Source organism: Triturus cristatus, chromosome 9 (assembly GCF_964204655.1).
Source record: "Triturus cristatus chromosome 9, aTriCri1.1, whole genome shotgun sequence".
Lineage (NCBI taxonomy): Eukaryota > Metazoa > Chordata > Amphibia > Caudata > Salamandridae > Triturus > Triturus cristatus.
The window spans coordinates 1,095,398,604-1,095,425,372 of record NC_140592.1 but is presented as its reverse complement, the minus strand read 5'-3'; the positions used below and the strand labels follow the sequence as shown (position 1 = coordinate 1,095,425,372).

Below are 26,769 nucleotides of genomic sequence, written 5' to 3'. Positions count from 1 at the left end.
CAGCTTGTTTTTCCTTGGGCACACGGAGCTGTATGTCTGCTTTAAGAATTTTAGGTTCCGACTGTGCTCCTAACTTAGCTATTGCTGTCGCTAAGTTTTTGGGTTGGTCATGGGCCATTCGCACTTGCACTTTAAAATCCCCTGCTGCTGATCAAATTTAAACATTGATATTTTACTTATGTTGTTACGCGAGTCTTATAACTTTTTACTAAGGTTTTATCACTGTTTTGGAGCTTTATTGGAATTTAATACTATTTTATATTGTCTAGTGTAAATGTTTTATTTATATTGTCTCGGGTTGTATGTTGTATATGTTTTTTTTGTGCTTTTATGACAATTGTCGAAATAAAGCATCTGAAACAGCATCTTCCAACAACCTGGCAACCCTTAGTTCAACTGTCTTGCCTCAGCCAAAGATCTCCTGCAACTCGCAACAGAGAACTGGGATCCCAGCATAATCAAGTATGCCACTACTAAAACAACAATAACAAAGCAAGTACGCCTACCCTCTCGTACTTTGGATATTGAATCCTTGGTAGCAAGAGGTTTCCACGAGACCCAAAGACTCCCCCATACACAACCCAGCCTCAAACCTCATCTTACGCAGGCGGTGGGGAGACCAGCCCTACACAGGATCCTAGCAGCCAGACGACATCCTCTCCCTCTTAAAGAACTATATCCAATTAGGAAACTAAGGCCGGTCATCATGGAGTGTCGCCTCTGCAAATACAAACAAAAGTCCTTGGCCCACATTTTACTCTGCTGCCTGGCGTTGCGGCTAGCTCACAGAATCTACCTCAGGCCCATTCTCCTCCAACTGGGCACCTGCACAGCAAATGAGGCTGTCCATCGACTCTATACGTTGGACATAGTGAACCATATGGACAACTTGGGTAAATTTGTCCTCTATACTTGTACAAAACTGATGGACAATCTAAAAGACTGATCATCACCTGTACTGTGCTTATTTAAGAACGCAAAGGAGATTTTAACAACATTGTGTATATATACTTGTTTTTTTTTATTTTTTAGATGTTATCACTTTCACTGTGTTTAAGGCGGCAAAGGAGTTTATAACAACGTTGTGTACATATACTTGTTTTTTTAAGTTGTCTTTTATTCTGCCATTCACATATGTTGCATTTTTGTAATGATTTTTAGTAATCACACAAATAAATCATTCATTATAAGCTTTTCTTAAGTGTCAGTTATTCCTTTATATATGGTTTCTTTAATATAGTGGAAACTAGACTCTATAGGGTAGCAGATTGCAATACATAGCAGCATTAGCTTCCACGGGTACAACATAAAAGGTGAACTGTATTCCATAAAAGCATCATGATGCTAACAGCCAGAGTTGCCCCCAATGATATAAACACAAGTGAGTATATTTTTAAGGCTTTAGACATATTTTGGTGCTGCCTGGAATTCTCCTGTACTTCAGCCTGAAGTGGTTTTGATCTACGTAGGTCTTCTCGGGTAAGTATAACTGGAGTCTGTTGGCACAGTGCGCACAATGGTCAGGAATGTGGCCCTGAGCGATTGTCGGAGCTCCTTCCATAACCCTGTTATTTTGTCAGTGGACGCCCTAAGTGCGATGGGTATGCCCAGACATGCTCACTGTCCTGTGTTCACTGTGTCATCAGGCAGAAGCTATACCTCACTGATGAGACCCAAGTAGGTCGAAAGCGGTTTGGGGTTGCTTGTGCTGCCAGTGGTGGGGAGCTGTCCTAGCAGTTTAGGCTGGACAGTACCCACTGATAGGACTAAGACGGATTTTTCATAAGGCAGGTCTCGTTCTAGAATGGCATTGCGGGCGAAAAATAATGGTACAGGATATGGCCCAAGAGATTGCCAATTCAAGCATCCCTTCCATCCCTTTGTTGTTTTTGGCGGTAAAGATAACATAAAAGGCAAGCTCGCCAGCGCCTGTACCTCTCTGTCAAGGTTCTGGAATCCATACTGCTCGCAAATGGAAAAGAGCTTCTTCCGGTTCAGGTGACCATCACGCGTGATCCCAAGGTCCTCGCAGACCAGCTGCAGCTTCTCTTCGATCCAATCTTGGGAGGGTGAAAAGCCATGCTGAGAAGCGTTTAAGTCATCTGGGTTCCAAAATCGTAACTGTCCTGCAAAAAAACATAAGGAGGAATTAAAGTCAGAAGCAAATACTTCTTCAACAGGGATTTGAAAAACATCTGATCATAAGGAAACCAACAAGTTTGAAGCTTCTTAATGAATGTGAACTCCTGCAACATAAAAAGAGATGAAACGTAGATAAGGGTTGCCGTTGTTAGGGGTTTTATTTTTTTGACTGTAGCATCTGCATTTATTAATATGTATTTCATTCCGATCTTATTGGGAGTCATCCATAGTTTTTATTTTTGGTTGGTAAAAATAAAAATGTAGGAATACTTTTTCACATTTAACCAATAATGTTACACTTTCTGGACGTGATGTTTTAGTGTTCTAAATAGCATTATAAAAAAAAACACACATTAAAAAACACGCACGCCTTTAACATTAGTTTGAGATAAGCTTAAACTAGCACATGCGCGCACCTGCACATTTTCAAGCTTCTTTCCAAAACCTTAACCGTCTGTAAACTTCCAATCCGCTCAAAATATTAGTAAGGCGGTCAAGTCTGGGTCTTTTTTGAGTTGCTGTCCATGCTGTCAATTTCTGTATTTTTGTTTTGTTTTCCGGTTGTATTTTATGTAAAGTCTGAAAAACGGTAAAGGGGACGCTCTATGCACACACCAGCAAGACAACCGTCATTATAAATTCAGCCTCAAATTAAAAGATGGACGCTGCACCCGTTCACGTGTATGTCACAGGACCACTGGGTGGCGCCCAAGTTGCACAGAAAGACAGCAAATACAACAATGAAAATGAAGCGTCGAACGTCTACTTGACTTGCAATTAAGCGCTTTGTTACACTGAAATGTGCACACTTAAACCAGTGGCGGTAGACTAACAGATCTGAAGCCTCCTGAGACTATTTTCCCTAGGACCCCTGAAGTTCTGGAAGGACTCTGAGGAATTATGTACTTCCTGGGAGGTGTTAAGGTGTGGTTATTGACGGTTATGACCTAATTAGAGGGCAGTGTGTAATTGTATGCCTTGGAATAAAGACGTCTGTTATAGAGCTCAGAGTGTGGCATATTCATTTGCATGCTCCTGGGCTGGGAAGGATGCTACAACTGGTGATGAGTAGGGGATAAGTGCCCTGAAGAAATGAGACTGCTCTCCCCGAGAGTTTGCAACTCTACAACAAACTGCTCCCGTGCCACGTGCGCCCAAATCAATAAGAAGCAGTTTGAAGTTGGTGTGTGTGGAGTCAAAGCCCCGATTCAACCCATGTACAGCCCTCGAAGAAGTTGAAGGCCCTGGAGAGGAGCGTATTCGAAAAGCCCACCAGAATGCGTTGGTAAGGCTGAAAGTAGTACTGCGTTGTGCCATAACACAGAGCCATTATCCATGAAAAGCAATGCTAAAGGCAGTGATAACCAGGTACGAAAGTACAAAAGTACTAACCAGCATGAGCGAGGGAAGTGCCACACGACCTCAAATCTAGTGTGGCGACCCAGGCTTGGTTGGGAAACTGATGCGTGAATAGCGGCAAGTGGCATCCAGTGCAACGAAAGCTAAAGGAATAGTCACATTTTTCAATGGTTGCAGTAAAAAAAAAAAAAAAAAGTGCAAAGTTGTGTTTCTGAAACCACCACCGCCATTTGACACAGCCAAAAAGCTGAATATTGGCACCAGGTGGACTGAATGGATCGAAATGGTTTAGGACTTCATAGATGCCCTTGAATAAGTAGATAATGATTTTATTATTAATAAACCTTCCCAGAAATGGAGTAAAAGTAGTGCTGGAGATGAACTCCCAGATAGTGGCAATATTGTACCGTCAGATCAAAGTAGTATTGGGTACCAAGTTCAATCCAATGCCAATGTTGACTATGAAAGCTACAATTTCATTCAACGGAGAGAGTAAGCTGGTGAATCGATAGATGAGTTTTTTGAAAGACAATATGCTCATCAAATACTAATTTAGTGAATTTAATGACGAAGAAGCCATACGCCTCAATGGTGGTCTTTCAGAAGACGCATGTTGGGAGAGGTGTTCTGTTTGAAGAAAGTACAAATGGCTGCAAGGGATGGTGAAAGAGCAGATCGACAAGGTACTGATATGGAAACTGGAACAGCAAAGAAATTAATCAGTGTTGGCACTGAAAAGCCAGCACAAGTACAAGGTAGATGCATGCAAGTCAACGTCTCCAAAGAAAAAAAAGTTGCGTTTCTGATGTGGTTGTTCATTTCCCCATGAAGGCAAATGTCCATCCATAGGACAGACGTGCAAAGGTTGCGAGAAAGAAAACCACTTCATAACGGTTTGCAAAGCAAAAGAGAAACCAAATACATTACAGTGAGCAGCAAAATGGACGCCAAAAGGTTCAGGAAGCATTCTTGCCATGCCCACATGGCCAAAAAGCAGCATCAGTTACGACAAGTAGAAACCAGACAAAGCCGATTGTCAAGTTCATCCTACAAGCTCTTCAACGTCATTATTAAGCGCCAGTGAAGATGTATGTGCAATGATGGTATGGACCAAGGAACGACAGGCACATGTAGGTTTGGATGCTTGCAAGTCAGAACAAAAGACAAAGGCGAACCACAAAACAACTGAATTAATTTGGACATTGCCGCAATATTACAATAAAAGGTAAACGGTTGCCCCATAACTTTGATCATAGATTATGGTGGGTCGATAAACATCATGCCAGTGGAAGAGTTTCACATCTGATCTCCTGTGCCACACATCAACCGATCAAACACAAATGCATACATGTGGGCAAGTGCTTCTAAACCGTTGCAGAGTCAAGGGTCATTCACAACATTGCGACAAAGCAGTGTCAGTGCAAGCACCAATTCACATTCTTCAAAAAAGACTTCATCCAGTGTATGCCTACTGAGCTTCTCCACTGCTGTTGACATGGGACTGATTATCTTTCAACTACAACATCCGTGCTAAGTCTGAAATCGTGAGCCAGTCGCAGTCTCATGTTCTTTTTTTTCCAGTAATGGTATAGCACATCTGTGGATCTAAAACAAGGTGATGGCTGAATATAGATTGAATGCGACAGAGGTCAGGATCCCAGAGGAGAAGCCAGGGGTCTGATGATTCAAGGACAACTCAGGTAAGAGAACAAAGCAGGGATTAGTAGATTTGGCAGATGTATTTCATTTGAGGACATGAATGAGGAGGGAACAGAGCACTCAGAGGAGAGAATGGAGGAGAGAACATAGAGGAGAGTATGGGACATTCTTACCTTTGAAATAGTGAAATGAAGGCTATTAGCAAAATCCTTAGCTGTAATTGATTGATTGACTCCTGAGGCGGAAGCCGGGAGGAATTGCCTGTGATTTTTAGATTTGTAGCATAATTCTGTGTTTTTAACCCTTGTGTCCACTTACCCTGTGCATCTCTTCCTGGTAAAAACGCCAGCTTAACCCGGTTACAGCAGATTTCAGCTGCTATAGGGAAGGATAACACGGCCGCCTTCGCGGCTCGAACGCTGGGACACGCCCACTCGTGAGGCCACGCCCACTCTACCTCCTTCATATACACCGACCTGCTAGCGCGCCAAAACCTGTAATTGATTGATTGACTCCTGAGGCGGAAGCCGGGAGGAATTGCCTGTGATTTTTAGATTTGTAGCATAATTCTGTGTTTTTAACCCTTGTGTCCACTTACCCTGTGCACCTCTTCCTGGTAAAAACGCCAGCTTAACCCGGTTACAGCAGATTTCAGCTGCTATAGGGAAGGATACCACGGCCGCCTTCGCGGCTCGAACGCTGGGACACGCCCACTCGTGAGGCCACGCCCACTCTACCTCCTTCATATACGCCGACCTGCTAGCGCGCCAAAACCTGTAATTGATTGATTGACTCCTGAGGCGGAAGCCGGGAGGAATTGCCTGTGATTTTTAGATTTGTAGCATAATTCTGTGTTTTTAACCCTTGTGTCCACTTACCCTGTGCACCTCTTCCTGGTAAAAACGCCAGCTTAACCCGGTTACAGCAGATTTCAGCTGCTATAGGGAAGGATACCACGGCCGCCTTCGCGGCTCGAACGCTGGGACACGCCCACTCGTGAGGCCACGCCCTCTCAATACCTTCTACAAAATGTGCTCCACATGGAAGCGCAGCGGACGAGCGCAGCGGGCGCGCCTAAGGCAAGCCCGTCTGCACCCGTCCGCGATCGTACGCGGTCCAGGGCCATGCCCTATGCTCCCGGGGAGGACCTCATACGATGGAGCTGGCAAGAACTACTAACTTTCCGCTGCAAGGTTGCCGAGTCTTGCAAACACAATCTGCGAGTGGAGGATAACATAGGCTGCGAATACCGTCACTTCTCCTATGATCCTGGTAGGAACATGGCCACTACGGACTACATCATGTATTGTGGACTACTTAATGTACGCTCGCTACGGATACACAAGCTGGACCTACACGATCTACTCACTGAGAAACAGTGGGATCTTGTGTTTCTAACTGAGACATGGTTAGATGAAGGCTCTACACCTGAAGCCCTGGAGGCGCTCCCAGAGGGATACACAATACACACATTGGACAGACCCACAGGCAGAGGAGGGGGTATTGCAATTGTAGCCAAGGAAAGTCTACAATGCCAACTTGACTATTGCCCCATCCTGGACAGCGAGGCTGGGAGCTTCACTATTAAAGTAAATAACGGCTGCACGCTGAAGGGCATGTTAATCTATAGACCCCCAGGCCCTATAGCTAGGTTGGAGGAGAGTCTGGTTGAGGGCATTACGGAGACTGCACTATGTAAAGACAAATTTCTGGTGCTTGGTGATCTTAATTTACACATTAACAACCCATTAGACAATGTTAGCAAGAATTTTTGTCAGGCATTAGGAGCCCTCCAACTAAATCAAATTGTAAATGGCCCTACTCATCAGCTAGGACACCTGCTAGATCCTATATTTGTTAACTGGGGGGAAGTAAAAGCCATGACCCCTACCCCTATCCCCTGGTCGGATCATTACATAGTACCTTTCTCTATACGCATTCTGGGAAGAAGATCTCCGCAGCCTATGTCATTGTACCATCTTAGGCGGAGATGGGCCACCTTCTCTCAGCCAAAATTTTGTGAGGCACTGATTAAAGATCACGGCCAACACTAATCTCTGTAAGCGCATTAATGAGGCGCTAGATTATACAGCTCCTCTCTTAAAAGCTAAATCAGGTGGCCGGGTTCAAAATACTGCCCCATGGTTCAATGATGAGCTACGAGCCAGGAAAGCCGCACTGAGGAGAGTCGAAAGACAATGGCGTGGAGCTTTTTCCAAAGAAACTAGAGAGGCCTATTTGATTGAGAGACGCCTTTACCATGGGCTAATTAGAAAGTCTAAAATTGCATATTACACGGCTAGAATTAGTGAAGCTGGTAACTCGATGGAGCTTTTTTTGCTCTATAAAACCCTTTCGAGTGGAAAACCAGCTACCGCCCCAGACGATTGCTCGCCTGAATCCTGCGATAGGATTGCAGAGTTTTTCGCGGAAAAAATATCTAAAATTTATTTGACATTTCCGATTCAACCCATTAAGGGGACAGAATTTGTGGAAAGCCCCAGGGAATGGGGGTATAGACATAGACTGACCAACTTTGTCACCCCTCCTACAGAGGATCTCTTAAAAATCTGACGATCTGTGAAATCAGGATCTCCGCGGGACCCCACCACACCGAAACGTCTAGCGGATAGCCTAGTGGTATTGGAACCTTACATCAGACATCTACTGGACATATCCTTCAGCACAAAGACCGTGCCCAAAGACTGGAAAAAGGCGGTGGTTCTACCCCTTAGGAAGAAACCTAATATCAGTTTCGATAAATTAGAGAACTTCCGGCCAATTTCCCTCTTACCCTACCTGGCCAAAGTGGCTGAAAAAACGGTCAATCTACAATTAATGGATTTCGTGGAAAAGGCTGCCTTACTACATGACACCCAATTTGGTTTCCGTCCCCGCCACTCAACGAAATCAGCGCTTCTGTTGGCTGTGGAGACCCTACGTCAGGGGGTGGATGAGGGTCATACTATGGCCCTCATCCTATTGGATCTGAGTGCAGCATTCGACACTGTAGCTCATACCACCTTGCTACAGTGTGGTAACAATGGAGGAATATCTGGAGCTGCACTTCAATGGATCCAATCGTTCCTGACTGGGAGAAGCTTTCAGGTCCGCCAGGGTGACTACTATTCCAGGGACATAGGATTGGGCCAGGGCGTTCCCCAGGGATCGTCCCTGAGCCCCACCCTTTTTAATCTTTATGTTTCCCCAGTGGCCCCGATTGCTACGGGCCATGGGCTGCATATTGTGTCCTACGCAGATGACACGCAGCTGGTTATCTCCCTCTCACGCGCGCCCGGCCTTGCCATAGACAGTTTCAGGGCTTGCATGCAAGATCTTGCAACCTGGATGTCCACTAACTGCCTTAAATTAAATGGCAATAAGACCGAGGTGCTCGTGGTGGGGAGGAGCCCATCTGTTTGGTCATCGGCATGGTGGCCCCCATGCTTAGGTGAGGTCCCAACACCTCGTCAGGAAGTCAAAAACCTTGGAGTCTGGCTCGATGCTGACCTGTCTTTTGGACTCCAGATAGACCGGTTGGCTGGTGTCTGTTTTGGCGTCCTAAAAAGTCTACGGAAGGTCCTAGTTCTCCTCCCTACGTCCGCCCGTAGAACGCTGGTGCATGCCCTCGTTACATCGCGCCTAGATTACGGTAACCTACTGTATTTGGGAGCAACATGTAAGGCAATGAATCGCCTTCAGGTGTTACAGAATGCGGCTGCCCGCCTCATCTTAAAATTCCCCAAAAGATCGGCCTCCAAGGCAGCCCTTCAGACCCTCCATTGGCTGCCAGTAAGAAGCAGAGTTGAATTCAAAGCCCTCTGTACTTGCTATCGCATCCTCACTGGGAAGGCGCCTGTACCACTTCAGAACCTCATCACGAGGCACGTGCTTTGCGCTCCTCTCATGGAGGCCTATTAAAGGTCCCTAGGGTGAGAAGGGCCCGCATGGGAGGAAGATCCTTTCGCTACTTGGCGGCAAAGAGCTGGAACGCTCTCCCTCTTAATCTTCGCATGGATCCATCTGAATCAAGTTTTCGGAAGAAACTAAAAACACACCTGTTCTCTAATTAATCTGGGTTGCTCCTCACTTCTGCTTCTGAGTCTCTCAGTTTCAGCGCGGGGACACGCTTCTGAACGTAACCAAGCGCTTTACAAAACTCCCTAATAATAATAATAATAAGGTCAGAATAAAGAAATCACAATACAAGGTGTTAAGGTAGGAAAATAATGACGGCATGGCTGGTGATGGGTGTTTTTGCTGGGACGGAGTGATTTGATTAAGTTGGAAAGTAGGGGGCATCTAGGGTGGCTGTACCGGTGTTTTGTTAGCCTGCAACTTTCAAGGTCAATGTCACTACAAGATTTCCTCCATTTACATACAAGGCAGCCCTGTGTGGCTTGAGGGATCAAGTATGCGGCCATATCAAGGGCTGGATGTGACAGTAACAGAGAGGGAGGCTAAGAAGAGTAGGGTGTGTATGAAGAGAAACAGACCGAGTCACTAAAATCCTCAAGGAGGCTCAGGTATAAGGCCATGTATGGACATGGCGAACTTGGCTCAATTAAGATTAAATATTATGGCTGCTTAGAAATTGGACAGTTGGTGATGTATGATGAGGGCATACTGATGGTCAGATAAATGGATGTGTTCCACGTACATAATCTTTTTACTGGATAGTAATTAATTTGAAGATTTATATAGCATTGCTTATCACCCGTGAGGGTATCCAGGCGGGGTCAATGGGCATGGGGGAGATCAGGTGATTTGTCCAGAATCACAGGATGTTGAGCAAACGCGGAGAAGCGAACCCAGATCCCCAGCTACCGAGTCGGCAGCAGGGGCATATCTGTTCCTGCATTGTGTGCCCTCACTGTTAATATTCAGCTCCCTGCCTTAGAGCCGTTAGGCCTGCTGTAGGGGTGACTTACAAATATTACATGCAGTGGTGGTGGACATGGCACCCCGGGATGTGTGACATCGCGTTTTCAATTTGGTCTGCACCAAAACACGCAGCCTGCAATGGCAGTCTTGCATGTGCTTGGTGAGGGGTCCCTTAAGGTGGCGCAATTCGTGCTGCAGACCTTAGGGACACTAATACCCCAGGCACCAGGGTACCATTTACTAGGGACTCACAGAGGGTGCTAAAGGTCTTGCCAATTGGGGAACAATTGTACAGCATTGGGAAAGAGCTCTGGCACTGGGGGCCTGGTTGGCAGGAACCCAGTGCAATTTCAGTCGAACTCACATGTACTAGGCAAAAAAGTGAGAATGACTGTCAAAAACTGGCACTTTCCTACATGCTCCTCCCATCAGTGGCTGTCAAGGAAAGATGGACGGTGCTGGCTAGCACACCCAATATTCCCTCCAGCTCGCGCCTCCCACCCCAGACTCAAAGGGCCTGGGGCTGGAGGCCAGCTAAAGGGCCGTCAGAGGCATGACTTTCACACCTCAGACTCGATCCACCTCCTTTGTTTATACACTGCATAACTCTCAATTTTACGCAATCTCTGTATACCACCCACACAAATATGAAGCTAATTGCGCTACTTTTACAATTTAACAACTTACATATTTAAATTAGAGTGACCGCTCCATCAGATCTGTGAAATCATCAATTGGATCTTGGCACAGAACATCTCTGGGCAAAATGTGCAATATTTTACTACTTCTTCTAATGCACAATATCTAAATACAAACATTTGTCCATTGCATTCTATTGGGGGGGGGGGGGGGGGGGGATACTCCATCAGGCAGATTCACTGTACCGACTAATTCAATGAGACGTAATTTCAGACTGGGTCTGTGGTTCTCTTACACGCAGCTCACTGGTCATGTCAAACAATTCTTTTTCTCTTGGTTTAGGTTACTAGGTGACTCCAGGTCTTCAATTACATCAGGTCTCAGCACTGGGCTTTCTTTTAACAAATCAATGTTTTCAGGAGTGTTAGTACAATTGGTTCAGTTGAAAGGAAAGCAGACTACAACCCCAGGAATGCTCCAAGTTGTTACATGAAAACCTAGGACTAAAAATTATCCTTGTTGGCATCGGAATATCTGGCAATCTTACTTTTTGCAGAAAGGCAGACTGACATGAAAACCGTACTCCCTAAACCTACCATAGACTCACAAAACAAGACTAATACAGCTCTAAGGTTTTATCATGAAACACAATTATTTTATGCAAACTGAAGCGTATAAAAAGAAATTAATTTCAATACATATACCTTAATTTTGTTGTTAAATCACTATTTACAACAACAGGTTTGTAGGGGAAAGTCTGTGCTGCTTTTTGAGGTTGGACGTGGTTGGTCTTTATAAACCAGAATATTCAATATTCGTTGGAGGTTTATTTCACGGGACACCACGGGCTCAAATGGTTGTCACTGCATTTCTTCCAGCAAGGTTCCACAGAGGTAGTAAATACACTCAAACTCACACTCCCTCTGTTTTTCAACATTTGTATTCATTTCACAGTAGAAAATTGTGAGTTGTAAGCAATTCAGAGGCATTTGAATGTAATATTGTGATTTGGTTAATATGCTACCAGTCACGAGATTCAATGCCGAAAAACACAAGGCTCGACTGGCATGTAATAATCAATCAATCAGTACATGTAGAGCATGGCTTATCAACCGTGATGGCATCCAGGCGCTGGTTTGATCAGCTTAGTTACAAGCCAGGTCTGGAGTCTCGTCTGGAAGTCTGACGGCGAGGATGATGTTTGGAGTTGGAGAGGTGGCAAAAGGAGCGCCTTCTGCTGTGGCTATGGCGTATGCACTGTGTCTGTGCAAGGGCGAAGGAAGCAGAGCAAAGGTTTCTGGATGGTTGGTGGAAGATAAGGCAGTGGTTCAATTATACTGGTCCTTGGTCGTGGAGGACTCTGTAGACGTCTCAGTAGAATTGGCATCTTTTCTGGACAGGGAGCCAGTGGTGATTCCTCAGGTGCTGGGTAATGTGTGTCAGTTTGGGCAGGTTGAAGATCAATCTGGCCGCGAATTCTGTATCGCCTAGAGCCTTTTCTGGAGTATGGTGGTGGTTCCAGCATACAGTGCGTTGCTGTAGTCCAGACAGCTCAGGATTAGGGCTTGCATGACTGTTTTTCTCATGCTTATGGGGCGCCATTTGAAGATTCTCCGGAGAGAGTGGAAGCAGGCAGAGGAGACTGTGTTGATCTGTCATTTCATGGCGAGTTTCCTGTCCAGGATGATGCAGAGGTTGCGGGCGCGGTCTTTTGGTACGGGGGTGGGTCAGAGTTCAGCTGCCACCATGTGTCATTTCAGAGGGAGGCATGGTTGCCAAATATCAGCACTTCGGTCTCGTCCATGTTGAGCTTCAGACAGTTGCCCATTATCCAGGCTGCGACATTCATGCTGTTGTGGCAGTTGGTCTTGGTTGTGGTGGGGTCTGCTGGAGTGAGAGGGTGGGCTGAGTGTCCTCAGCGTAGGATATGATGTTGATATCATGGGTTCTGATGATGTCGGCTAGAGGAGTCATGTAGATTTTGAAGAGGTTGGGGATGAGGGGTGAGCCTTGAGGGACGCCACGGATGGTGCTCATGGGTTCCGCGGTGACAAGGGGAGACTGATTTTTTGTGTCGTCCCGTGAGAAATGATGCAATCCATCTAAATACGTCTTCCTTGATTCCAATCTCATGCAGTCTCTTGATGTGTGTGGTGGGAACATTGTTGAAGGCTGCGGAGAGTTCAAGAAGGATCAGGAAGGCCAATTCTCCTCTGCCCAGTAGGGTGTGAAGTCATCCGTGGGGATGATCAGGGCGGTCTTGGTGCTGTGGTTGGCTTGGAAACTGAATTGGGAGGCATCTAGCAGGTTGTTTCTCTCCATGTTTCGATGAGCTGACGGTTGATGGCCTTCTCCAGGTCGGCAGGGAACGGGAGCAGTGAGATGGGGCGGAAGTTCTGGAGATCGCTGGAGTCTGCTGATGGTTCCTTGAGGAGAGGTCTGACCTTTGCTTGTTTCCATTCATCGGGAAGGGTGGCTGTGGCGATGAATGTGTTGCGGATGGTGGTGATTTGATGGCTGATCTTGTTGCTTCCTAAACTGAAGAGGCAGTGGGAATAGGGGATCGGCGGGTGCTCCTAAGTGGATGGTGTTCATGTTGGTGTGGTGTCTGGTGTGGTGAGTTGTATCTATGCGGTGAGAAGTTGGTCGGGGAGACTTCTGTTTGAATTGAGAAGATTGGTGAGTTGGGGCTTGAAGTTCATTTAGATGGGGTATATCTTGTTGTGGAAGTGATTTGCTAGAGCATTGCAGAGTTCCTGTGAGGGAGGGATCGTGTTCTCTGTGGCTGTTGGGCAGGAGAACACGGGCGATGGTGAAGAGTTCCTGTGTGTGAGAGACGCTAGCCTCGATGCAGTCTGCAAGGGCGTCCTTTTTTGTGTTGGAGTCGTTGGTGGTATTTGTTGAGGGCTGACTCGAAGGTAGCACGGTCTTTATCATCTCTGCTGGTGTGCAATCTTCTCACCAGTTGTTTGCAGCCGCTTTTTATTGTGCTGAGTTCTGGTGTGTTCTAGCTGGTTTATTTGGTGAATCTGTGAGTTTTGGCTGGTTTGATGGGGGCAACTTGGTCGGTGGTGTTGGTGATACAGGTGTGGAAGTTCTCACCTGCCTGTTTAAGGTTGGTTGCAGCGTCGGGCTGGGTGTTGTTGAGGGTGTCCATCCATTGACTCTGTGTCACTTTGCTCCAGCTGTGGATGGAGGTGCTAGGAAGGATGGGGTTGGTGTGGGTTGATCCTGTGATGGTCAAGTGGATGATTGGTCGGTCCAGGTAAATTCCTTAGTATGGCTGTATTTGACACTGTGCTAGATGCGAAGATAGGGTCTAATGTGTGTCCTGCTTTGTGTGTGGGGGTCGGTAAACAACTGGGCGTGGCTAATGTTGTCCATTAATTCCAAGACATTGGCGTGGTTCATGTCTGTGGGGTGGTCCAAGTAAAAATGGTGTCCCAGACTTTGGTGGCATGTTTGAAGAGTGATCTGGCATTGACCAGAAGGCATTTGAGTGGTTCTGGGGTGAAGTCGATCAAAGGGGTGGGCGTGGCGTGAGTTTCTGTGAGGACGGGTGGTCCTAGGTTGCAGGTGAAGAGGCATCGTGGCAGGTGAACAGTTCTGTTGTGGAGCAAGGAGATGCGAGACAGGTAATGAACTTGTTTATTAAAATTAGGACCACTAGATTGATTTTTGCTGATAAACAGTCAGAAAACAATGTTGTTTCCGGTCTGCATTTATTTATTTTTAAAATAATATATATACATTCATAAAAGGAGGTCTCTTTTCTTTGAGTCACCTGCAAGACTTCAAGGCCAACATGTGCAAACTGACCGCATGTTCTTAAATAAAGTTATATGTGGACATGTTTGTATTATGAAGCTAACATTTTTAAAAGAATGTGTTTTTTTATAGTTGGCTGCTTAGAGTGTTAAAACCGGACAGGCATCAAAATACCAGCACACATTTATCAGTTAAATGAATGTGGCAATATACCAGGTACGACCCCATTTTTATTTGTGAAACATTAAATAAATATGGATGAATATTTGTAATATGGGCGAAAAACATGAGAATAAATGCACACATAAAAGATCAAAGAATTAACAGCATGAAATTGGAGCCCTAAATATAATGCGCCTGGTTCTGCAGTTCTTGACCTGCCTAAATGCGGTAATTAACAGCTGTTAGTGAATATTAAAACAAGTTATTGATAGACAACCTACCAAACTCTGAAAGATGAAAGGCTTAGTAGGCCCGGCTGAAATGTGAAGCTGTGGTCCACTATAGCAGAGATCAGTAGCAAGCGCAAATCTCAGTGAACCCTGGCAAAATGCAACAAGCATTGGCATAGCCAATAGGTCTCGCTTTTGGGACCTTATAAGTGTTTAGGCATGCAACACTTGATGTTGTTTAATCAAGGATATTGTGCTGGATAACTAAACACTTATGTCCTAAAGGCAAGACCTATCGGCTATGAATTGGAGGGCCTTTTTAGGTGTTTAGGTAAAGCTATTGACTTAGCCAATGTTTCTAAGCTGTGCAGTAGAGAAGTGTGGCTTGCTGAGAAGTTGTAATTAAAAAGTGTAAGAAGCACCGAGTGATGATGTGCTGGCATGGAGGATGCTGCTGCGCTGGCCCCGAGCGATGCTGCTGTGCTGGCCCCGAGCGATGCTGCTGTGCTGGCCCCGAGCGATGCTGCTGTGGTGAAGGCGAGCGATGCTGCTGTGGTGAAGGCGAGCGATGCTGCTGTGGTGAAGGCGAGCGATGCTGCTGTGGTGAAGGCGAGCGATGCTGCTGTGGTGAAGGCGAGCGATGCTGCTGTGGTGAAGGCGAGCGATGCTGCTGTGGTGAAGGCGAGCGATGCTGCTGTGGTGAAGGCGAGCGATGCTGCTGTGGTGAAGGCGAGCGATGCTGTGGAGCCCTGAGTGATGATGCTGTGGTGGTGCTGAGTGATGATGTGGTGGTGCTGAGTGATGATGTGGTGGTGCTGAGTGATGATGTGGTGGTGCTGAGTGATGATGTGGTGGTGCTGAGTGATACTGTGGTGGTGTTTATTTAACATAAGCCTTTTTGGGAAGCATATTCGAGCCGCAGAATAATTCTAACTTTTCTGTGATTGGGGGGCTGGCGAGAAATCAGGTCTGGCAGTAAAAGGGCTTTGTTACAGAGACCAGGCTGGCCAAGCTATGTAATTGAATCAATACACTGTTGAGTTGATGAAACAAGGTTAGAAATACCCAACTGCTCCTTTCGTGGGAATAATAAAATCATTTTGTAAAACGCAGACCTGGGATGTTTTCAAATCAAATGTATGTTTAGACTGCTTATACTGGAACAACGTTCTTGGTTCTAAAAAAACTGACTATTCATGAACTGAGCCGCTGCAGTAACAAAACCAGCATCTATAAATATAAGACTAATTTTGATTCAATAAAATACTGCTACAATTGCAATAGCGCCATGAGGTATAGCTTTTGGTCTGCACTGGTGGGCTCCAGAGGCACCGTCTGATGTGACTTGTTTGATTCCTTTTAAGAAAGCACTCTAGCAGGGCGAAAGGGAGACATCAGTGGCCGCCGACGAAGACGAGTCCGGGAAGGTAACATTTATTTACTTGTTGGAACACAGGAGACACGAGCATGTAACAATATGACGCCCACAGTCATTTGTTACTGGTCACTTTATGGAGTGGGCAGCAGTGTTGGCAAGAGTCGGCCCTTCAGGACAGCGGCTGGTTCTGCAGCACGGGGGCGAGCGGGTTTAAGTTCAGTGCACTCAAGGGGGATGCACAGAGGCGGAGCGAGGCGCGTGCACTTGGGAGAGCGAGAGGCAAGTCAGACGGCGCATCTGCTCTTGCCTGTGCGTGTAAAGCCCCACTCACTAAATGTCTCGCCAGAGTAGCGCATGCGCTGGCTCAGGCGAGACCTAAAAATTTAGCTATGCCTCTCTGAATTTAACATTACACTGCCGGCTTCACTTAGGTCTACCCTTAATCGAGCCCACTAGACGAGACAGATCAGGCCGTTGCCTTGTTTTAACTGGGCACAAGTTGTATTCACAAAGTATGACGTCATCAGGGTGAACTGTAATAAATGTAAGGCGTGGGGCAGAAACACAAATGACTTCTTACCTTCTGCTTCATATTCTTCGCTGTCTTGGGTCTTCCAGTGCTGAAAAAAATAAAAAACGAAGAGAAGTGATTACTATTTGAGCTGAACACCTAAATCATGTTTTTCCCCCCAACCGGTTCTTCCTCTAGAGAACACATATGTCAGAAATCAAATACTACCATGTAAGGCACAGTAAGCAGTGCACAGAGGTGCCACACATGAGGACTGTCACTCCTAATGGATTTATACCAGATTGTAATTAAACCATCTGCGGATAGATCTAATTAAAAGAGCTGTTCGGACTACTGCAACTAATGACGCATTTACACACATCGCCTAGGGTAGTGTCTAGGGGACGGAGACCTGCCCTAGGCCACTTCAATATTACCTTCTCGTTCACCTGAGCACTGGTTGAGGAGCCTGTAATCACACTGAGTGCGCGAGGCACATCTCGGACATTGGTGTCATTCACCCACTCCTTGTAGTATTTCTTCTATATCTTTTAAACGAAAGATAAACAATGCCTTGGTAGCTCAACAGAAAAAAAATCTTAATTATACCCAAGACTGAGACTCTGATAGATTTGGCAAGAATGGACCGCACCACGTTCAGTACAAATGGTTTCTTTTGGCGATATTAGTCATTTAAGCTAAATTACAGTTTGTAGAGTGAATTCAGGTAGTGCAACCAGCGAGCGTGGCACAATGTCAATTGGTGGCATCACACCCAGTATCTAAACCCATAACACCCCTCTCTATCGTCACGCCACTCCATGGGCGTAGGAAGTGTGGGGGACGCGGGGGATATATCCCCCCCAGATTTTGGAGTGGGGGGACACGGGGGACAAGGGTGGGGGGGACGAGGGGACAAAGGAATTTCCCCTCTCCCTTCTGTTATCACAGGGCCATTAGCACGCGAAAGCGCTACCTAATGGCCCTGCACTTGACCTGCCTGGAGTCAGAGGCCACCCGCCCTCTGCCTTTTGTTATGCTGCAGGAAGGCTCAGCTGTTCTGGGAAGGGCAGAGAACGGAGAAAAAATAAACGCTGTCTCTTTTCCTTCATGGCAAGGACCGTGTCCACTACTCCTGATCTGCCTCTGGCGGCTGCCCTCCTCTCTTTATTCCTCCATCTCTTTCTGTCTCTGTCTCGCTCCTGCTTACGTGCTGATTTCAAGAGGCAGCTCTTAAGGTACTCTCTCTTGCCTCTCCTTTTCTTTATTTGTTCCCCTGTGAAATTGATCCAAAAAAGGCTGAACACTTTGGCTGTAAATGTCCTAATTTTCTGACCGTTTTCTATTAAAAAGAAAAACCTCGGAATGGAAAGAAAAAATAGTTAAATACAGCAATACAGAGTGGACAGCAGACAGGCCAGACTGTTATTTACACCAACACACATTAGCGCCACTTTACAGAGTTTGCCAGTGAAAGCGCTACTTTCTTTTTATCTTCTTTCTTTGAACAACATTATTTTCCCAGGGTGGGTAAGTGCGCCATTCCTAAAGGGACTGCAATACCTGGTTGATGGGTAGAGTGGAAACGTTTAATATGATCGTTTTCAACTTTTTAATTATTTTAGCTTATAAAATGCGGCTCTGTGTTTGGGGATGTGGTCTTTTTTTAAACCAAACTGCATACATTTTGAAAGGATATAAGCAATGGACATTGAAAGGGGTCCCTTCCTGGTCCTGTAGCCATGTCTTGAACTTTTCGGGCAAAATCACTTACTGATTTCTGAATAATGAGTTTAAAACCGTTAAGGTAACCATGTTTTTTTCTGATTACAGTTCACATGCTTTGCTTATTCTTGCATTCCCTATGAGTGTTTGCTTTTTCCAGGGTGTTATTCATTTTTTTTCAGGCAGCATTTTACTGTTGTCTACTCTAGTGCATAATTTGAATTTAGTCGCAGCACAATTGAGTTGTGCTGAAGGCAGTGCGAGTTTCTCTCAGTGGGGCAGTATGGTGTTCAGTGTGGGAGAGAATGTGGCACTCTGGCCAGCGCTGCTGAATTTGGAACTGGAGAACCATGTTCAGACCTTCATGACCAGTTCACCATACCACACTCCTGACGGAACTTATTCCGATGCTACACCTTAGAAGGCCCGATAGACCTTAGAAGCCCAGGTGTCTTAGCACCCGCAGGTGGACCTGTCCATCACAATCCATACTGCAGTTCACTTCCAGTCTTACGGGCAGTCATATGAAGAAGCACATCCTAGATCGACAGTGAATCTGTCACTGAGGTCACAAGACCCTTGAGGCCAGTCCACCTCACCCATTGGTACCTCCATTGGCCTTTTTCCAGCACTAGCAGTGCAACTTGCCAGGGGTTGGAAAGGTAGGATTTGCATGCACACCAAACTTAGGGGGTGATTATAATGGCAGTGGGACCGCCACGTCACCCCGTCGGTGGCGGCCCCACCGCCATTGGTGACTGCATCACAGCCCGCCATATTACAATGGCGGGTGGTTACCTGGCGGTCGGAAAGACCAACCACCACGCACCCGACGGGCTTCTTGAGCCCGCCAGTGTGGTGGAGGGGCTCGTGGTTCCTACAATGCTGGTGGTGCCTACCATGCACCGCAGCAGGGATTACGATGTCCCTTACCCGCCAGCTTATCAATGGCGGTTCACCTGCCATGGAAATGCTGGCGAAAGGGACATTGGGGGGCCCGTAGCAGGCCCCTTTACCCCTGGCCCTCAGACATGGGTCCTGGGGGGCATCTATGATGCCCCACAACATATCACTGCACCATGTGGCAGGCACCGATATATTTAACATGTTCCTTTTTTTTTTACTTTGCGGCGGATGATGCAGCCAGCAGCACCTGCTGCAATGTAAAAGATAGGCACTGCAAACACCGTAGTGGCAGTCGTATTGTAATGCCTATCGTGGGTCTCCACCTTGAAGGCCAGCGGCCCCATTCCCCGATTCGATGGCGGTGGTACTGAAGTCCGCCTGCCATCGTAGTCAGCCTCTAAGTTTGCATTTTATGAATATGATTCAGTGGGAAATAAATTGATGTTTGCAATTTAATTGACTTTGGTTGGCCTCTTATCTATGAGATTTCCCTGTTGAATGTGCCTTTACATTATATATTTTTGGTTGTATGAATTGATTGCATACTACACTCTCCTACAGGTATTAATTTGAGTGTCATTAGGAGTGTCTGGGACCAATTGTTTTCTTAGGAATTGTTTTCTTTACTAACCTTTGCAAAGGGCCCTAAACTTCACAGCAACACAAGTCACATTTCTTGTAGTAATTTGGGATCCGTTTGAGCTACAAAATTGTTTTGGAGGAAATCGTTAGATTATGCGGCAGATTATGTATTATGTGGCAAATATGATTCAGCCATAGTTAAGTGGAAAACATTTTTCCACTTAATTTTGCCCCAACATTGTAGTTGATCAATTTGTAAATTCCCCAACCCAAAAGTCGAGTTTGGGCACAATTTGCATTTTAAAAGCAGCCCTATAACACAGGGCTACTTTTAAACTGACCTCAGGCTTCAGCAGTGCACACATGCAAGCGCAGAAAGGGCTGCTGGCCTCTAAACTGCCATGCCTTATTATATTCTAGGGACTTAAAAGTAGTTCTAATCCCCCTGCCCTATTATGTACTAGGGCCTTATAGGAGAGGTCATGCCAATCATAGGGGTACCCTAACCCATAGTGCACCCTAGTGTATGTAGGTGTTTTCACTGTATTTTTAAGTGCCTCTTTCAGAATAGCACTGGCTGTTTAGGAAGAGGCCAGGGTCAGTCAGTCAGGTACCACCAGTACCAGTCAGCAAAAAGTTGGGGAGTGCCCAGGGCGGCTTTGCAACACTAGAGAAACACAAACTCAGAATGTAAAACATAACACCATGGTTGGGGAGTTCTCATCAATAATCAGAATTGATTTCTATCCTAATGAACCCATTTTCCAACATTAGGATAGGGAAAGACTGGGGAAAAATCATAACGTTCTAATCTATACATTGAAATTTTTATGCAGCTCTTTGATGACGGTTAATAGCTCACTGTTCAATGTTAGGATTTTAACTTATAAACTTCAAATATCAAAAGAATATCTCAGACAAAAGCAGTAACTCACTGACCTATTGAATTAAAACTTCCACTAGACAAGCCTTCGATCTCTCTCAAAAAAAGAACATTAATCACCAAAGTTATCTTCACATTTTTATTGTTGCCTGAAAATTGCTGGAGACCAGGAATGCAGCAGCAGGTACTTTTCAAACCCTAATGCACTTGCAAACACGACGCCCCCACCCTAAGTCAGCGGCCTTTGTTTGCTTTGTGCATTAAGATGCAAGATTCATATATATGTTTTTTCAAACATTTGGTCTCATTACTATATGAATGTAAATAACAATAAAGCATACATGCAAACTGTGACTACATGCCTGCTTTTCTCAATATTTCACTTTGAAAGTATGCGATTGTATTTGTTTAACGGGCGGTAGTTTGTATAGGGTCACTGGAAAGTGCACAAGGTTGTCCCTGTCCCCCCCAGAATTTTAGTGTCTCCTACGCCCCTGCGCCACTCGAGTGGGGTTATCGGAGTGCCGCCGCCGCCACTGCTGAAAGTGAGGGGGTCCTGCGGGATCCCACTTCCAGCTATTCCAGTTTTCACCGGGCCTTCATCCTGGATTGCGGACTGGACCCCCTGAAGCCAGCTGGCGCCTGCTGCGATATGCTGGCACTGGGCACATTCAGCAGGGCCTGAGACGTGCGCGTTTTCCTTTCAGAGACGCATTCTGCAGGAAAGGCTCTTTTTTCCCAGTCGGGTCCAACACGCACTCTGTTAGTTCGAGTCTCGTGGTCTGGGAGGATGGTGGAGACCAACACCTCGTGGCCACGAAACCAATACACTCAGCATGTCAAGTTACGCGTTTTAAGAGATAAGCTACGATATGGAGTCGGGTTCCTGGCTTTCCCGACCCTGTATGTAGGACACACGCATGCGCAGTATGTATGTGTTCGCCGGAGCAGTGACACTAACCCCTTCATACATCAATATCTTTAAACTTCATCCTCCCGATTACTTACCCGAAGGAGCCCTTTCAGCGGCCTAAGAATGACGAAAGAGGGAGGGGAAAAGGAAGGTTCTACACGTATGCCTTTGTTTGCCTGAAGCTCCTGGATACTGGGTTTTGATGCAGGGTTATAACTCACTAAGCAATCTTGCACAGTGTGAGCTGCAGGAAGCATACCGATCTCTGCAGCAGAAATAGTAATTGATCTATTTCCTAAAATACGAATATGTGACCTGCATGTTAGAGGTTGCTTTGCAAGGATGGGGGGGGGGGGGGGGGGGGGGGGGGGGTAGCACTTTCCAACTCCAACCACTAGATGGCGGGATACGCCCAGTATGAATCTAGAAGAGTCAAGTCGCAAAACTATTGTTAGGGGGTTTAATTCTGCACCCCGAAACGCTAGGATGTTCACAGAGGGACAGAAAAAGTCAGAGTGGCCCTCTGCCCCCTACTGGAGATCGATGAAAGCCATGCCACCGTGTTACAAAATCTGTACGGTTCGAGGCTTGAGTGGGTGAAGAGCAGGGGCCTAGCTACCACGGGCGCAGCAGGTGCTCCAGCCCCGGAGCCCATTGAACTCTCCTAATGTCACATTTTACTACCCCAACAGCGGTAGAATGGGCATTTTTCCTTGCTTGTCCCTGGCCATGGCACCCTTGCTACACTACTGGTAAAGAGGCTGGAGAAGAGCGCAGGGGGCGTGGATAGGGGCCGCGCGCCTCTTCTTCCTGTGCAAGGGTTTCACCCAGTATTCGAAAGATGATACAATTCATCACAGTCCTGTCCGCTGGTTATGTGACAACATTCTAGCCATGCACTGCACTGGGAGGATCGCACGCGGTGCGTTCTGCACCGCCCTGCTAGCATCTGAGGCTGACGGGGACCCCTGCATTCTGAAGCCAGTCTGGGGCCTGCGCATTTCTCGGCACCGAGGGGCGCCGGTCATTCCTGTCTCCTGGGGCACGAGGTGACAACATTCTAGCCATGCACTGCACTGGGAGGATCGCACGCGGTGCGTTCTGCACCGCCCTGCTAACATCTGAGGCTGCCAGGGACCCCTGCATTCTGAAGCCAGTCTGGGGCCTGCGCATTTCTCGGCACCGAGGGGCGCCGGTCATTCCTGTCTCCTGGGGCACGAGGGAGGTCTGCTCCTCTGTATTTGACGGACCCCGTGCCTCTGTTAACTGAGTTATGCAGGGCCGTTCCAGGCTGGGTTTTCACCACCTGTCTGTCTCCACGAGCCACCAACCCCCTGCTGTGGTAGCTCGCTGTCTGGGGCCACCCAGGTCGTCGTCTTGACTTCCAGATTGCGTGGTAAAATTACTGACCGCGCTGCTGTGCATCACTCTCACCGGAAGTAGTATTCAATGTGACGCGTGGCTGTAGTGTTCTTGCACGGCGGGGCGTTCATAGCTATGCATGTGCTGTGGGAGGAAGCACACTGTGCAACAAGGGCGTGGGCTTACCAGGGGACCCTCTGCAACCAATCCCCGGGCTTCGGGGCATGTGCCTATTTCTGCCAGTGCTGCCGCCAGGGGCGCGCGCTGCAACCAAGACCGCTGACTTTGGGAGTCCTACTACAATGATGCGGGTGTGTTTGAGCGGCGCATGCCGGTGTTTCAAAAGGCACTGCGCCCTACAAAACACTCAGAAGTAAACTAAACGACAAGAAAAGGCCTGCACCTTTTTATTTCCCACCTGTAGGTGCCCGCACGCAGTTCAACAGGCGGACGGCTGGGACTGCAGCTTCCTGTAAGAATATGTGTTGGATTTTCATGCTTGGGGAGGCTGCAATAACATGAATATGAACACCGGGCAGAGTGCTCCTGCGCCACCTTTCAACAGATGGTGACTTGCATTCGCTGGATGGAGGGACGGTCTCGCGGGACCCGGAGGTGATCTGAGTAAGTGACTATCTTATAAATGGGGCAGGAACCCCCTTCATACACAAATAGATGTTTCCAGTCGCTGAGGAACTCTAAGACTAAGAGACCCCAGGAAATGGAGAGTGGGGGGCACGGTGTGAGAGGTAAATCAGTCATTCACAAACCGGCAGGCACGAGGCCTCACGTGAGCATGGGAGGTAGGTAACTTGTCACCTACAGATCAGACAGGTGTGTCTGGGGTATTGATTTCACTATACAGGGCCCCGCCGACCAACAGCGCTGGCTGTGGACGCCTTATATGTATTTACAGCGTGGCCCTCTGTGACCACTCTCACCACGCTCCCAAGTCAAACAAACCTACATGCATTACTGTAAAGGGTCTGTGCTGTACAGATATCTGAAAATGGAACACGTGAGCAAACTGGACTATGGAACCACCCTCCATGCCGGGATCAACCAAAAACTCACCAGAAGGCTGAGACCCTTCAGAACTTGGCGACTAGCATCACTCTGAACCGCCCACGCAGCTCTCACACCACACCTGATGGAGCCCTACTGGCTCCCCATTCTCAACCGGGCACAATTCAAACGCCTCCCCTACCCTTAGTGACCACACCGTCATCCGCTTCAGTCAACACGCATACACAGACATCACCCAAAGATTACACTGACACTTTATTTGTGGGTGAAGAACTGCTGCAGGTTTATTTCATACAACACAGTATGATAATAAAATTGGGTTATCTTACGGGCGATCCAGGGCAGGCAGCCCCTTGCTGCCCGCCCGCCTGGTGAGCCAGCACACACGGTGGGTCGATGCCCTGGCAGTGTGGCACATAACTATTTGCAGATCATCCACTGGGTCACGTGATCTGCCTCCTACTCCCGCCCCTTCTGACAGGGGCGGAGCGTGTTGTGGCCACCCCCGGTTGGTCAGGCCCCCCAACCGCCCGAAGGACTAACGGGGCGCCGTCGCGGTCTTCCCAGAACCCCCTTCGGCTCCTGGACCTTGGCTCGGGCACCCTTACTGTGCCGGACAGGGGTACCCTTACTGTACCGCCTGTCGCAGAGGTACCCTTACTGTACCAGTCTGCATCCAGATCACCCTGTAACTCCGCCTGCAACGCAAAAAAGAAAATTAAAACATTCCAATAACGCGCTGAGCCTGACATGCGGGGTAAGAGGAAAGGGTGGGAGAACGCGTGTCCAGGCTGGGTGCGGCGCGCAGGAGACAGAGGAGGAACTGGGCGAGAGAGCCCACTAAGTAGCGAGTAAGCCGCGCCCCCCGGTCCGCCTCCAGCTCCACGCGATAGGGGTTTTTTTTTTTTTTTTCAAGTGGGCGTAGGCCTCGCGCGCGAGGCAGCACGGGGGGAAGGCTCCGACGGGCGGCCACTAGAATGCTGCCCTGCTGATGTCCCATTGCTTGGGACGCGGGCAGCGGCATAGTGACCACACCGTCATCCGCTTCAGTCAACACGCATACACAGACATCACCCAAAGATTACACTGACACTTTATTTGTGGGTGAAGAACTGCTGCAGGTTTATTTCATACAACACAGTATGATAATAAAATTGGGTTATCTTACGGGCGATCCAGGGCAGGCAGCCCCTTGCTGCCCGCCCGCCTGGTGAGCCAGCACACACGGTGGGTCGATGCCCTGGCAGTGTGGCACATAACTATTTGCAGATCATCCACTGGGTCACGTGATCTGCCTCCTACTCCCGCCCCTTCTGACAGGGGCGGAGCGTGTTGTGGCCACCCCCGGTTGGTCAGGCCCCCCAACCGCCCGAAGGACTAACGGGGCGCCGTCGCGGTCTTCCCAGAACCCCCTTCGGCTCCTGGACCTTGGCTCGGGCACCCTTACTGTGCCGGACAGGGGTACCCTTACTGTACCGCCTGTCGCAGAGGTACCCTTACTGTACCAGTCTGCATCCAGATCACCCTGTAACTCCGCCACAGCTCTGGAGAGGCTACCGTCGCTGCCAGAGCCCCCCTCTCCTAACCAGTGCTACTGATGTCCCTTGCCAGCCAATGCCTCTTGTACGTCCAGGAGGAACATGTCCATGCCTACCCTGGACAGGTGCACCCCGTCAGCCTCATAATACCCCTCCACCTTTTCTTGGATCAAAGCATGTCTGATGAAACCCATGCCCCTGCGCTCCAAGAATTTCTGCATGGACCTATTAAGCCTCCTACGGGACCGCTCTACCGCAGCCGTGGACCTAGCCCCTCTCCAAACCCTGCGGGGGACAATTTCAGACCACCAAACCTCGCATGACCCTACGGTTTGGCTGATGGCCTGTAAGTCAGATTGCATTGACAGTAGCAGAGACCTCCTCCCCCTGGCAACCAAGTCATTACCCCCCAAGTGCAAGATGATAACATTGGGCTGGACCCCTGCAACTGCCAGGCGCTGCTCAATCATGCCACGAGCTTCACTCCATTTCATGCCCGGGGAACCCAACCACTCAAGCTGTGTAGTGGCAAAGTTCTGCGACCAGTTCCTGTGGGCTGCCCAGCGTTCCATCCTCGAGATGTAGGAATGGCCTACCAACCATACCCGGGAACCTGCCAATAAAGCGATGAAACGGCCTTTAAGTAAGCTTATCTTTATTGCACACACAAAACGATGCGTTCATGACAATGTACAGAACAAAAACTTGGAGCGGGAACAACGCTCCGGGTTGTGCCGCAGCCTTACGGACGGACATACTTCTTGAAACAGTCCGATACCCAGCGGCCTACCCCTTTTACTCCCTCAGGGCCCAAGCCGGCCTTGGCCGCGGTGGTAGCAGCACCAATCCTAAAGGAGTGCGAGGAAAACCTGCGACCGCTCCCCGCTAGACCGGCTCTCGCCAGTGAAGCTCCCAGTAGGCGCTCAAACTGAAATTTGGTGAGGGGGGACCAGTCTGCGTGAATCAGAAAGGGACCAGGGAATTCAGGACGCAAAGCAAGGTATTCCCTGACCCAGTGAACTGGGCAATACCTGTTATCCCCCAGAGTCTGTAACACCACTGTCTTCCCCTTCCCCATTTGGTCTGTTTTCGATCTGCGGAT

At 47.8% G+C, this 26,769-nt stretch overlaps 1 protein-coding gene across 7 annotated transcripts in view; it reads right to left on the bottom strand.

Moving 5' to 3' along the window:
* NIN (ninein) overlaps window positions 1-26,769 on the bottom strand; it is a 388,280-nt gene that overhangs the window by 218,849 nt on the left and 142,662 nt on the right. For all 7 annotated transcript variants that reach the window (XM_085626981.1, XM_085626982.1, XM_085626984.1 and 4 more), the window contains exons 5-6: window positions 16,802-16,841; window positions 1,936-2,126 (exon numbers count right to left, since the gene is read on the bottom strand). In XM_085626981.1, the coding sequence (XP_085483107.1) occupies window positions 1,936-2,126; window positions 16,802-16,841 (231 nt within the window). The remainder of the gene's footprint in view (window positions 1-1,935; window positions 2,127-16,801; window positions 16,842-26,769) is intronic.